The 15090-nt window shown below is 46.6% G+C and overlaps 1 protein-coding gene across 1 annotated transcript in view; it reads left to right on the top strand.

Annotated features, from left to right (window-relative positions):
* Positions 1 to 15090, top strand: part of LOC142750513 (patatin-like phospholipase domain-containing protein 6) — an 84967-nt gene that overhangs the window by 57351 nt on the left and 12526 nt on the right. The window contains exons 20-27 of the mRNA XM_075859516.1: positions 877 to 966; positions 7810 to 7883; positions 9010 to 9096; positions 9174 to 9251; positions 10397 to 10599; positions 11834 to 11965; positions 12889 to 13012; positions 13216 to 13329. Coding sequence (XP_075715631.1) covers positions 877 to 966; positions 7810 to 7883; positions 9010 to 9096; positions 9174 to 9251; positions 10397 to 10599; positions 11834 to 11965; positions 12889 to 13012; positions 13216 to 13329 — 902 coding nt within the window. The remainder of the gene's footprint in view (positions 1 to 876; positions 967 to 7809; positions 7884 to 9009; positions 9097 to 9173; positions 9252 to 10396; positions 10600 to 11833; positions 11966 to 12888; positions 13013 to 13215; positions 13330 to 15090) is intronic.

Here is a 15090-nt window from a genome sequence, read left to right as displayed (position 1 = left end):
ATGTCAAAAGTTTAAGTTTTGATTGGTGGCCGAACACTGAGACCCCCACCAATCGCTAAAGCAAAGCGGCAGAAGCGTTGAGGTGAGCGCTGTGCCGCTTAGTTTCCGATGGGCTTTTCTTGGAAAGCGGAAGAAGAGGTGTATGGGCTCAATAGACAGTCTATAAGTCCGTACACCATTTTCACCAAGAGAAGCCCATCAGAAATTAAGTGGCACAGCGCTCACCCAAGCTTTCTGCCAGTTCGTTTTATTGATCGGTGGGGGTCTCAGTGCTCGGATGCACACCAATGAAAACTTCTGACATGTCATTATAACACGTCAGAAGTTTGTTAAAAGTTTAGTTACCCTATAAGGCAATGCTCCCTGGGAAAAATAATGCAAATGATCTCTTCTCCTAGAGGAAAACTGTCTCTAGTGCCACCTAAAGGTGACTAACCTATAAGTCTATCTGACCCTCCTATAGAGCCCTGACACATTATTTTAAGTTATCAACTAAACTAGAAACACCCATCTGAGTAATAATTTTACAGGGTAGTCATCTATAGGCAGCACAAGAGAGTTCTCTTCCTTCTGGAGGAGAGATATTTTTCATAAGTTTTCCCAAGGAGCATTGCCTTTAAGACTCCCTAACATCTGGATCTCTGCAAGGAGAATCAGTACCTTCCAAGAACTGTTACAAAGCCAACCAGATCCTTACTCTGTACTGATGAGGAGAAACAGCCCCGCAACAGTTCTCTCTACAGATGGGTGTCTCTGGTTTGGCGGATTACTTCTAATCTTACAAAATATGCAAAAATGTGGGGCCAGGTATCTACTTCATAAAATATTTTCTTTTCTTTATATTTTCATATATAAAATGACTTTTTTTTTTTTCAGGAGATCAGGAAAATGTCTCTTTGGCATCTCCATCTCGCATAAGACCTCCACCATTGGGAAGTTATAAATCTACTTCTTCAGGAAGACCAGGTGGGAACTGTACAGTTAGTATGTGACTATTGACTGCTCAGCATTATTTTAACAGTGAAATCTTTCCAAAAGTCCACCTCTTTGGGAAGACCATGCATAATCTCTACCAGAATTTTCGATTCCCATTGATCCTCTTCATTGAGAGGGCCAACATTTTCGGTAATTGTCTTCTTAAAGGGGTTTCTGTAATGGCAGGAAGGAGGTGAAGGGAAAGTGAGCCCTAATCTACCCACCGCCCTGTCCCTGCCTACTTGCAACGACCCGCCCTAGGCGACGGGGTACAACTGGGCGGCGGTCCCTGCGCTGTCTAAGTGCACGGGAGAACAAACAGGGAACACGCAAGGGAAGGGGCAGTAGCCCACAGAACGCCGCGAGGAAACGGAGCGGTGAATGAGTGGTCAGGACCAGGATGAAGTGGAGTATACGAAAGTGAGCACGGAGAAGGAAGCAAGCCAGGGGCAAAGCGAAGCAGGTTAAGCGGAACTGCAGCAAGGCAGAAGCACGGCAGAAGCAGGCTAGAGCAAGCAGCAGTGGGGCCAGGAATCCAGAAGAATTACAAGCACTGAGGAAGAGAACACGGCAGGTAATAAAGGACAGGGGGCGGAGCTAACTCCGACTGACCAGGCCGCGATAGGCTCTCTCACTCCTGAGCCTGCCACCCTGGTTGGTGGGAGCCGTTGTCAGTCTAAGAGGTCTGGCCTCAGGTGTGGATTGATTAATCCCAGGAGTATACCTAGACGTAGTACCTGGCAGATCCCTAACAGTACTCCCCCTTTTATGAGGGGCCACCGGACCCTTACTAAGAGGACCCGGTTTAGTAGGGAAGAGAAGGTGGAACCTCCTGATCAATACCCCAGCGTGAACATCACGAGCAGGTACCCAAGTCCTCTCCTCCGGCCCGTATCCTCTCCAATGGACCAGGTACTGGAGGGAGCCCTGGACCATCCTACTGTCCATAATCTTGGCCACCTCGAATTCCACCCCCTCAGGGGTGAGAACGGGAACAGGAGGTTTCCGCGAGGGGGACCAGGACGGGGAGTAGCGTTTAAGGAGGGAGGCATGGAAGACGTCATGTATACGAAAGGATGGGGGCAGCTCCAGACGGAAGGATACAGGGTTGAGGACTTCAATGATCTTATAAGGTCCAATAAATCGGGGAGCAAACTTCCTGGACGGGACCTTAAGGCGCAAGTTCCTGGATGACAACCAGACCAAATCCCCGACGACAAACCGGGGGTTAGCAGAACGTCTACTATCAGCCTGAATCTTTTGTGCGCTCTGGGACGCCTCTAGGTTCTTCTGAACCTGGGCCCAGACAGTGCACAGTTCCCGATGAACATCCTCTACCTCAGGATTATTGGAACTACCGTGTTTCCCCGATAGTAAGACACCCCCGATTGTAAGACGTATCGGGGGTTTCAGGGGGGTCGGCTAATATAAGCCGTACCCCGAAAGTAAGACATATGTCTTACTTTCGGGGAAACACGGGGTATTGCCGCCTCCTGCCCACTTCCGCGCCGCCCCCCTCTCCATACGTCACCCCCAGCACTTGTCAATGCCGCCTCCTCCTTAAAACCCGAGCCATAGACTTTTTACGGCTCGGGTTTTAACTTGCTGCCCGCGCGATCGGGCAGCTGAATGTCGGGTCTCCGGCTGTCAGTGACTGCCGGGGACCCGGAGGAGAAGATAGAAGCAGCTTTAGCTGCTTCTGTCTTCTCCGATGTGTTTTTACACAGCGTTCAATGAACGCTGTGTATAGGAATAGAGACAGCAGCAGCGGCGCTGTCTCTATTCCTCCCGATGATCATGTGACAGGTCACATGATCGCCGGGTCCCGTTAGTGGCAGGCTGCTGCTGTGTCTAACAAGACCCAGCACAGCCCTATTAGTGACAATCGTCACTATGAGAGGGCTGATTTCCCCTGTAACTGGGGCTGCTGTGCAGCTCCAGTTACAGGGGAAAAGATGGTGTAAAAGAAAGAAAAAAATATATATAAAGTTCCCCAAAGGTCTTTTTTGACCTTTGAGGGACAGACCATAGTAATAAAAAAATAATAAAGTAAAGTGCAAAAAATTCGACAATTTTTTTCTAATATAAGACATACCCCGAAAGTAAGACATAGTGGGGCTTTTGGGGATAAAAAGAAAGTAAGACACTGTCTTACTTTCGGGGAAACACGGTACCAGGGGAAACGGAGGAGAACCTTGGGTTAAACCTGAAATTACAGAAAAACGGGGAGACCCCTGACGAGTTACTGACCCGGTTATTCAGGGAAAATTCAGCAAGGGGAAGGAATGAGACCCAATCGAATTGACAGTCAGAGATGAAACACCTTAAATATTGTTCCAGGGATTGGTTAGTCCTTTCCGTTTGGCCATTAGTTTCGGGATGGAAGGCGGAGGAGAAGGACAGATCAATCTCCAACTTTTTACAAAAAGCTCTCCAAAATAAGGAAACAAATTGTACCCCTCTGTCAGAAACGATATTGACTGGGGCCCCATGGAGACGCAGGATGTGTTTCACAAACAAAGAAGCGAACGTCTTGGCGTTAGGTAGCTTCTTAAGGGGCACAAAGTGGCACATCTTGCTGAAGCGGTCTACTACCACCCACACCACCGACTTGCCCTGAGATGGGGGCAAATCGGTGATAAAATCCATGGAGATATGGGTCCAAGGTCTCTGGGGAATGGGCAAGGAACGTAGTAGGCCCGCAGGTCGGGACCTAGGGGTTTTGGACCTAGCGCAAACCTCACAAGCGGCGACGTAAGCCCTAACGTCTTTAGGCAACCCAGGCCACCAATAGTTTCTGGTAATGAGGTGTTTGGTGCCCAAGATGCCAGGATGACCAGATAGAGCGGAGTCATGGTTTTCCCTCAGTACCCTTAGCCGGTATTGCAGGGGAACAAACAGTTTGTCCCCAGGGACATTCCCGGGAGCTGAACCCTGATCAGCCGCGATATCAGAAGCTAAATCAGAATCCGTGGCAGAAACGATTATACCAGGGGGTAAAATACAAGCAGGATCCTTCTCGGCAGGAGGATTGGCTATGAAACTACGTGACAGAGCATCAGCCTTAATATTCTTGGACCCAGCCCTATAGGTAACCAAGAAATTAAATCTGGTAAAGAATAGTGCCCACCGAGCTTGTCTAGGATTAAGCCTCCGGGCCGATTCTAGGAAAACCAGATTCTTGTGATCAGTACGGACCGTTACCTGGTGTCTGGCCCCCTCCAGGAAGTGCCGCCACTCTTCAAAAGCCCATTTAATGGCTAGAAGTTCGCGGTTGCCAATATCATAGTTACTCTCCGTGGGCGAAAACTTCCTAGAGAAGTAAGCACAGGGGCGGAGATGGGTGAGGGAGCTGGTACCCTGGGACAAGACGGCCCCCACTCCCACCTCGGATGCGTCAACCTCCACAATAAATGGCTCCTCTTGGTTGGGCTGAATCAGCACGGGGGCCGAGATAAAGCACTTCTTGAGGGTCTCAAAGGCCTGGACGGCCTCAGGGGGCCAATGGAGGACATCAGCACCCTTGCGAGTAAGGTCCGTAAGAGGCTTAGCGACGACCGAGAAGTTGGCAATAAATCTCCTGTAATAGTTGGCGAACCCTAAAAAACACTGTAACGCCTTAAGGGAGGCAGGTTGGACCCATTCCGCCACAGCCTGAACCTTGGCAGGGTCCATGCGGAATTCATGAGGAGTGAGGATTTGACCCAAAAATGGTATCACCTGTACCCCAAAGACACATTTTTCAGTCTTAGCAAACAGATTATTCTCCCGAAGGACCTGGAGCACCTTCCTGACATGCTCCACGTGGGAGGACCAGTCCTTGGAAAACACTAGTATGTCATCAAGGTACACAACAAGAAAATTACCCAGGTAATATCTCAGGATTTCATTAATAAAATTCTGGAAGACAGCAGGGGCATTACACAACCCAAAGGGCATGACCAGGTATTCGAAATGACCCTCGGGTGTGTTGAACGCAGTTTTCCACTCATCCCCCTCTTTGATGTGGATAAGGTTATATGCCCCCCGTAGATCGAACTTAGAAAACCATTGGGCTCCCTGAACCTGATTAAAAAGATCCGGAATCAAAGGAAGAGGGTACAGGTTCCTTACGGTGACCTTATTCAGGTTACGATAATCAATGCACGGCCTAAGACCACCATCCTTCTTCCCCACGAAGAAGAAGCCGGCACCTACAGGAGAAGTCGAGGGGCGAATGAAACCCTTGGCCAGGCATTCTTGGATATACACCCTCATAGCTTCACGTTCAGGACATGAAAGATTAAATATCCTACCCTTAGGAAGCTTGGCACCAGGCACCAAATCGATGGTGCAATCGTAATCTCTATGGGGGGGGCAACACCTCGGAGGCCTCCTTAGAAAACACATCGGCGAAGTCCTGAACAAACTCAGGAAGCGTGTTTACCTCCTCCCGGGGAGAAATAGAGTTAACAGAAAGACATGACATCAGACATTCACTACCCCATTTGGTGAGATCCCCAGTATTCCAATCAAACGTGGGATTATGCAACTGCAACCAGGGAAGACCTAATACCAGATCAGACACTAATCCCTTCATCACCAGTACAGAGAACTGCTCCAAATGCATGGAGCCAACCAGGAGTTCAAAAACAGGAGTATGCTGAGTAAAATAACCATTAGCAAGGGGAGTGGAGTCTATACCTACTACAGGGATAGGATAAGGTAAATCAATAAAAGGCATTTTTAGAGACATAGCAAATTCCACAGACATGATATTAGCAGATGAGCCAGAATCCACGAAAGCACTGCCCGTGGCAGACCGGCCAGCAAACGAGACCTGAAAGGGAAGCAAAATTTTATTGCGTTTCACATTAACGGGAAATACCTGTGCGCCCAAGTGACCTCCCCGATGATCACTTAGGCGCGGAAGTTTTCCGGCTTTTTATTCTTGCGCCTGGGACAGGTGTTCAATAGATGCTTGTCGTCCCCACAGTAGAAGCAGAGACCATTCATTCTGCGAAACTCCCTACATTGTCGAGGGGACATGGAGGCCCCGAGTTGCATAGGTACCTCCGAGTCCTCCGTGGAGGGGCGAGGAGACGGGACCTCGGGGGGGATCGCAGAAAAGTCAGAGGGGAGCACATTGAAACGTTCAAGCTGACGTTCCCTGAGACGTCGGTCAAGTCGTACTGCTAGGGCCATAACCTGGTCAAGGGAGTCAGAAGAGGGGTAGCTAACCAGCAGATCCTTCAGGGCGTCAGATAATCCTAACCTAAACTGGCACCTTAGGGCCGGGTCGTTCCACCGAGAAGCTATGCACCACTTTCTAAAATCAGAACAGTATTCCTCAACCGGTCTCCTACCCTGACGTAAGGTCACCAGCTGACTCTCGGCCAAAGCAGTCCTGTCAGTCTCGTCGTAAATGAGTCCGAGGGCAGAGAAAAAACGATCAACAGAGGAAAGTTCAGGGGCGTCAGGAGCCAAGGAGAAGGCCCACTCTTGGGGCCCTTCCTGGAGTCGGGATATGATGATACCCACCCACTGGTTCTCGGAACCTGAGGAGTGGGGTTTTAGGCGGAAATACAGTCTGCAACTCTCCCGGAAGGAGAGAAACGTCTTACGGTCCCCTGAGAACCGGTCAGGTAACTTGAGGTCGGGTTCTAGAGGTGAGGTGAGGTGAGGGGTACTACCAAGGCAGCGTCACCCTGGTTGACCCTCTGGGCCAGGGCCTGGACCTGTAGGGAGAGGCCCTGCATCTGCTGGGTCAGGGTCTCAAGGGGGTCCATGATAGCGTCAGCGTAGGAGAAATGGTAGACTAGGTATGGGCTTGTAATTATGTAATGGCAGGAAGGAGGTGAAGGGAAAGTGAGCCCTAATCTACCCACCGCCCTGTCCCTGCCTACTTGCAACGACCCGCCCTAGGCGACGGGGTACAACTGGGCGGCGGTCCCTGCGCTGTCTAAGTGCACGGGAGAACAAACAGGGAACACGCAAGGGAAGGGGCAGTAGCCCACGGAACGCCGCGAGGAAACGGAGCGGTGAATGAGTAGTCAGGACCAGGATGAAGTGGAGTATACCAACGTGAGCACGGAGAAGGAAGCAAGCCAGGGGCAAAGCGAAGCAGGTTAAGCGGAACTGCAGCAAGGCAGAAGCACGGCAGAAGCAGGCTGGAGCAAGCAGCAGTGGGGCCAGGAATCCAGAAGAATTACAAGCACTGAGGAAGAGAACACGGCAGGAAATAAAGGACAGGGGGCGGAGCTAACTCCGACTGAACAGGACGCGATAGGCTCTCCCACTCCTGAGCCTGCCACCCTGGTTGGTGGGAGCCGTTGTCAGTCTAAGAGGTCTGGCCTCAGGTGTGGATTGATTAATCCCAGGAGTATATCTAGACGTAGTACCTGGCAGATCCCTAACAGTTTCACTGTATTATTTATTTATCCTGTTATAAATAGGTAATATTGACCATTTAAAATTATCATCAGACGCAACATTTAGTAACTTTTGTATTAGTGAAGATACAAGTGGTGTTGCCATAACCCAACCTCTGAAGCTTTCAAGGTTCATCAGATTTCACCCACAATTGGCAAAGGCATATTCTTCATACAGTTGTCATACTAGCTGACCAGAAGAGACCGAAAAAAGCTCCTGGAGGAAAAGGATTTTCTCGATCTCTTCAATAGGGGACAGTAAAAAATATTTAAGTCCACTAATTTTTTATGGTCTTTCCTATAATTTGTAGGCACAATAGTTATTTTTCTTCTCTTGCAGTAACATCTTGTTTTTACCATTGATAGTTGAGTTTTGTAGGATTCACCTCCCATTTTTCTAATGCAAGGCTGATCTCTTGTACAGGCTTTTGGCGGTCTCTGGACTGTGAGCTGGAACAGAGTCATATGCTGCAGATGCCTTCACCTACACCTGATGTGGTAAAGGAACTGGGAAAAACTATAGTGGGTGGGTTATTAAAGAGGCTCTGTCACCAGATTTTGCAACCCCTATCTGCTATTGCAGCAGATAGGCGCTGCAATGTAGATTACAGTAACGTTTTTATTTTTAAAAAACGAGCATTTTTGGCCAAGTTATGACCATTTTCGTATTTATGCAAATGAGGCTCGCAAAAGTACAACTGGGCGTGTTGAAAAGTAAAAGTACAACTGGGCGTGTATTATGTGCGTACATCGGGGCGTGTTTACTACTTTTACTAGCTGGGCGTTCTGATGAGAAGTATCATCCACTTCTCTTCACAACGCCCAGCTTCTGGCAGTGCAGACACAGCCGTGTTCTCAAGAGATCACGCTGTGACGTCACTCACAGGTCCTGCATCGTGTCAGACGAGCGAGGACACATCGGCACCAGAAGCTACAGATGATTCTGCAGCAGCATCGGCGTTTGCAGGTAAGTCGATGTAGCTACTTACCTACAAATGCTGATGCTGCTGCAGAATCAACTGTAGCCTCTGGTGCCGACACGATGCAGGACCTGTGAGTGACGTCACAGATCTGCACTGCCAGAAGCTGGGCGTTCTGAAGAGAAGTGGATGATACTTCTCGTCAGAACGCCGAGCTAGTAAAAGTAGTAAACACGCCCCGATGTAACACACATAATACACGCCCAGTTGTACTTTTACTTTTCAACACGCCCAGTTGTACTTTTGCAAGCCTCATTTGCATAAATACGAAAATGGTCATAACTTGGCCAAAAATGCTCGTTTTTTAAAAATAAAAACGTTACTGTAATCTACATTGCAGCGCCTATCTGCTGCAATAGCAGATAGGGGTTGCAAAATCTGGTGACAGAGCCTCTTTAAGGTCTACTCCAGCATGGTGTCATCATATACAATGGTGTGTGCTTCTCTAGCTACCGGATCGGTGGACAACGACTTCACTAGAGCTTCAAGCTACACCTCTGTCTTTGACCCCTGTGGATTTACGTCAGTAAACCCATCCTCTCCTTTGCAACAAGTGTGATTGACTCTTTCGCCTGCATTGATGGTATTTCTGGGGATTCCACAAACAAAGTCTTTATATTTACTACAGTCTATGGATTTTGTAGGAGAATCCTGACTGGGAGTCCGACGAGAAGACAAAGCGACTATTAGAAAATGGACAGAGACAGTTGGCCAGATTGATGGACCTTGAGGTGAGATTAGTTCACATCATTCTATTTTTTCTTTTCCATATATTACTCACTATTACCCCTGATGTCCTGTTTTGCAGGATCCTTCTTTATTGGAAAATAAGGTGTCTCTTCATCATGTAAAGGCAGAGACTATTATTGCACGGAAAGGAGATCAGGTTGGTGTGGGAGAAATATGTAATTTTATTTTGCAAACAAAGGATCAACAAGATGTCCCATGGCAAAGGAACATTGGACACTACAAGCATTATTGGACTCATTGCACAGTATACATAAAATTATCATTGATAAAGTGATAATTGGGTCAGAGATTTTGCCCCAAAAACAAAATGAAGAAGTGGAGAGGTCTATTTTCAAACTGATGTACTATCGTGGATCTCTTCCTCTTGCCCTATTCATATCTCCCACATCCCATTTCTTTGTAGCCTATATTTCACAATCCTTAAAGAGGCTCTGTCACCAGATTTTGCTACCCCTATCTGCTATTGCAGCAGATAGGCGCTGCAATGTAGATTACAGTAACGTTTTTATTTTTAAAAAACGAGCATTTTTGGCCAAGTTATGACCATTTTTGTAGTTATGCAAATGAGGCTTGCAAAAGTCCAAGTGGGTGTGTTTAAAAGTAAAAGTCCAAGTGGGCGTGTATTATGTGCGTACATCGGGGCGTTTTTAATACTTTCACTAGCTGGGCGCTCTGAAGAGAAGTAACATCCTCTTCTCTTCAGAACGCCCAGCTTCTGACAGTGCAGATCTGTGACGTCACTCACAGGTCCTGCATCGTGACGGCCACATCGGCACCAGAGGCTACAGTTGATTCTGCAGCAGCATCAGCGTTTGCAGGTAAGTCGATCTTACCTGCAAACGCTGATGCTGCTGCAGAATCAACTGTAGCCTCTGGTGCCGATGTGGCCGTCACGATGCAGGACCTGTGAGTGACGTCACAGATCTGCACTGTCAGAAGCTGGGCGTTCTGAAGAGAAGAGGATGTTACTTCTCTTCAGAGCGCCCAGCTAGTAAAAGTATTAAAAACGCCCCGATGTACGCACATAATACACGCCCACTTGGACTTTTACTTTTAAACACACCCACTTGTACTTTTGCAAGCCTCATTTGCATAACTACAAAAATGGTCATAACTTGGCCAAAAATGCTCGTTTTTTAAAAATAAAAACGTTACTGTAATCTACATTGCAGCGCCTATCTGCTGCAATAGCAGATAGGGGTTGCAAAATCTGGTGACAGAGCCTCTTTAATGTGTTTGACATCTCAAGTTTTCTTACAACCTCCTCTTTCCTCTTCTCAGGATGTTGGGCTTCACTATGTCCTCTCAGGCCACCTCCATATTTATCAAGGGGTCACAGGCCGAGAGGACTCTTGTATCTTTGAGACGGCATCTGGTGAGATGATTGGGCAGCTGACTGTTCTTACCGGGGAACCTCTGATCTTCACGATTAGAGCCGTCCAAGACACCTCCTTCCTATGCCTGAGTCGTACTCACTTTTACCAGTCAGTTTCTTGGCAATCTCTTCTGATGTTTGCATGTCTTTTGTCTCTAACGTTCATTTAACCATAAAGAAAAAAGATAAAAGTTTTGCTCTTTTCACTGGAAATGTCCATATTTTATTAGTAGTGAACAAATGCACAAATATATCATGATTTCCTCTGTTTTACTTACACTTATTAGAATCGTTTCGTGTTTTACAAGACTATTTGAGTCAGAATTGCTGCAGATCTCTTACATCTTGTTTTAGTTTGGTCCCCAAGATCTCGTTCACCACTCTATATGTTTACACACACATGTCCATAAAATGAGTCTATGCATGGCCTTTATACAGTTGTGTATTGGCTTAAACAGACACTACACAAAGCCAGCAGCTTGGCTCTAGGAATAACTCTTTAGTGACCAGCCTATTTTAGGCCTTAATGACCAAGCGATTTTTCCTGTTATTTTTTATCGTCGCATTTTAAAAACCCAAACTTTTTTATTTTTCCGTATACATAGCCGTGTGAGAGTTTGATTTTTAGGGACAAGTTGTATTTTTATTGGTACCATTTAGGGTGCAAATAATTTATTAATAAACTTTTATTAACTTTTTAAGGGGTAATGGAAAAAAAAAAACAAGCGTTAATTTATGCAAATTAGGCATACACTGAAGGCAGACCTGGGGCCATTGTAAAGCCCCCGGCTGGCATAAAAACCATCGGCACCCCACGAACATGTCACGGGTGCCGATGGGGTGACAGAGGGAGCACTTTCCCTCTGAAACCACTTTGATGCCCTAATCGCTATTGCCTATGGCATCTAAGGAGTTAAATGGCCGGGATCGGAGTTAACTCAGATTCTGGCCAGTATTGCAGGACCCTGTCTGTTTTTAAACAGCCCGACACTCGCTCCAGCCGGCGTGGGATACCCGTGCACTGTTCATGACACAGCACCATTAAAAGGCGCCGCTATGGTATGACCGCCATGAAAAGGCATGTGGGCAGTTATTAAGGTGTTACATTGTGGAAGTGTACATGGGAAATTTATTTGAGTCCCTGTTTTAACTTCTAGACCAATAGAACCCTGGTTGGGAAAAACTTTGTTAAAAACAGGTTGTCCGCTTTGGACAGTTCCTCTTTGTTAATAGTATCCCCCGACAATATGCTGAAGAATAGTATGGCAAGTTCACCTAATGAACACAATTTGTGCTTTTATAGGATTAGAGCTGTCTGTTCCACCTTACTGTCTATGTTCTAGGATCCTCCGTTCTCATCCCCACGTTCTTCTCTCTGTGGCACATTCTGTCGCTCGCCGGGTCTCCCCATTTGTGAGACAGGTGGATTACGCCATTGACTGGATAGGGGTGGAGGCTGGTAAAGAGCTTTACAGGTAAGAAGACTGATACATAGTTATCATACCATTATTGGTTGATAATGATTGGAATGATACATGTTCAACTGGCCAGAGAATTGATTCATATTCTACATTTCCAGCCCTCTGTATCAGATTTGGTATTTTTTTAAGTTAACATTTTGTTACTGCAGATACACAAATTGCAGCTATGAGCATTTATGTCTAGAAGGATGCTTGCAAATGTTCTGAGTTGCTCTTTGATCAGTGACATATCAATGAAGAGTGAAGACAAGATGAGAGGCCATGAGTGATGGAGCTTCTCCCTCAGCAGGGAAGCACACTATAAAGGAAGGTTCCATTACAAAATTTAGATTGCCCTCCCACTTGGTTCTCATCCTTGGAAACCTGGAAATACCAAAGTCACCCACCAACCTCCATGTCTTATATTTATGGCATAAACAGACCTCAGGGCTAGTGTTACGCACTCTGCACATAGATGGACGGTGGTGTGGTAATTATATGTTTCCCATCCAACATTAAAGGGTTTAAAGCGAGTAAACGGGGCAAGAAACCGTGATCGTAGGGCTTGCAGAGGGAATTGTTATAGATGTAGAAGAGCACATCTTGGAATCTCTTCCAGAAAGAACTACCCTACGAATGTGCAGAAGCTGGCTCTACTAAATGGAATGTCCAGGATTTGTCCTTCTACATCTTCACTGCTGACCGGCAAAAGCCCTGCAATCTGTGTATATTAGAAAGTTACACCTATTATTCACTCTAAAAGAGCATTATATGAAAGTGTAGGAGCCCCCAAAGTGACTGTTTGGAGTCCTCCAACTAGACCTGATACTCCTTGCTTCTACGTTCGGTATACCACTGTGCTAGTTTCTCACTATACACTTATTTCTCTCTTTGTCACCTCTCCTTTCTCTCTCTTATGATCAATTTGTCTTGTACAGAAAGGGGGATCCCTCAGACTGTACATATATTACATTGAATGGTCGAATTCGTTCAGTGATCCAGAGCCCAGATGGGAAGAAATGTGTGGTGGGGGAGCATGGACGAGGGGAGCTGATTGGTATGGTAAGACTGGGAGGCTATGTTTTTAATGCCAGTACCAAAAAGTAAATCTAGTTTGCTGCATGCCATGAATGTAGTTATTTAAGACAAAGTAAAAATGTCAGTGAATAACCTTTTACTTTAACTATTGGAAACCATAAATTGAAAGTATAAATTGATGTGTGTCCTCTTTTTATGCCTTACTTTCCTCTCAACTATAATTTTAGGTTGAGGCTTTAACCCATCGACCAAGAGCAACATCAGTCCATGCAGTGCGAGATTCTGAATTGGCAAAACTGCCAGATGGAGCATTGTCCTATATCAAAAGGAGATACCCGCAGGTAATAATATATTGGACGATGTTGTTGTCTGTACAATGGAAGTTGATGTGATGGAACGTTTCAGTTTAAAAGGGTTCTCTGCTTTGGAAAGTCCCTACTTGTTAGAAGGGTTCCTTGATAATAAGCTGATCAGAAAGTGTCCCACTGCTGGGACCCCCAGCGATCAGCTGTAATCTGTGGGGAAACCTGACAGTAAATATTAAATTTCCCTGCAGTGCCACCACATGAGAAACAAAGCATTACACAGTGCCCATTCAGATGAATGGGTCATCTGTGTAATGCAGGACAGGACAGGTCCTCCAGAGCGAGAGATTCTCTTTGTAAGCACTCTCTACTTTGGCCAAGAGATGTGGAATTTCTAAAATGGACAATCCCTTTAACTGCAGAGGTGTCCATAATTTGCTTACCTAAAAGAATTAAGGTGGTCATTCACATAAGATAGTTGTTGGCAGTAGCCTTCCCATCTACCAATAATGGCCTACAGCCGAAGGATAACAGGACATTACATTATAGAGAAACACTGTACATATGCTCATCTGGAGTTATAAAATCTGCAACACAGCATCTAAAGGGAAATAAATAGATAAAACAACAATTAAAAAAAATATTAAGAATATATTTCCATCATGTAATGTGATGGCATATTGTCAGGATATGATTTGGGGCAGTCAAACTTCTGGGACCTTAGCAGAAAACTCAGCAGGTGAATCAAGAAAAAACTGAATGAGCCTCAACACTTTTATAGCACTGTGGCCCCTTCATTCTGAGGATCGGTGGTGGTGGCCGTCGGATCCCTACTAATCAATAAGTCCTGGCATACAGTAGAAGGGCTGGTGGTACATATTGCTGCTTCACAAGAAGATTGGCCAAGAGCCAGCACTGTATTTTTTTTTAGGTTAAAATGATTAGCGCAGCAGACAAAGTTGTCTCCAACTATTGAAACAAAGCTTCTCTACTATTCTCTACAGTGAAAGCCACACATGGGGATGTTTGAAGAAGGGATATGGGACTGTTCTCATGCTTAACTATCACACTATTTATTAAGGAGTACACATGTTAAACCCCCACTCATCTAACACAAATAACCACACAGCAACAATATTATGGCAAATAAATTTGTGACACTAGCCACTCTTTATTTAAAAGACATTATACAGCTCAGTTGGGTGAACCCGACCAATTGCGGCACCTCACGTGATGGGCCGGGCCCGTCTGCCCCGGCCCTCCCAAGGACTAGGAGCCAGCGGTGCACGCGCACCTCCACTGGCTCCCCCTGAGCAACCGCTGGCTACCATGACCAACCTTCGTAGTTGCCCAATTCCATCCGAACCGGGGACCAGCCGTGCAGCTTGTGTCCCGAACCGGGGACCAGCCGTGGAGCTTGTGTCCCGAACCGGGGACCAGCAGTGTAGCTTGTGTCCCGAACCAGGGACCAGCCGTGTAGCTTGTGTCCCGAACCGGGGACCAGCCGTGTAGCTTGTGTCCCGAACCGGGGACCAGCCGTGTAGCTTGTGTCCCGAATCGGGGACCAGCCGTGTAGCTGGTGTCCCCCCACAGACGAGAAACCCTGCCGTGTAGCTCGTGGTTATCTCGCCATGGTCCATAGCTACCGACTCCATGTGTGTGAAGTGCCGCAATCCCGCCTTACAACACAGAACATTACAACAAAACTTATAATAAGGGCTGGGTGGGTGGGTCTTGCTTTTCCCTGTAAACAGAAACAAAATTAGCCTGCTATCCTTCACATTACCTGCCTTAAAT

The sequence above is a fragment of the Rhinoderma darwinii genome, chromosome 3, assembly GCF_050947455.1.
Source record: "Rhinoderma darwinii isolate aRhiDar2 chromosome 3, aRhiDar2.hap1, whole genome shotgun sequence".
Classification (NCBI taxonomy): Eukaryota; Metazoa; Chordata; class Amphibia; order Anura; family Rhinodermatidae; genus Rhinoderma; species Rhinoderma darwinii.
This window is presented reverse-complemented; position numbering and strand designations above follow the sequence as displayed.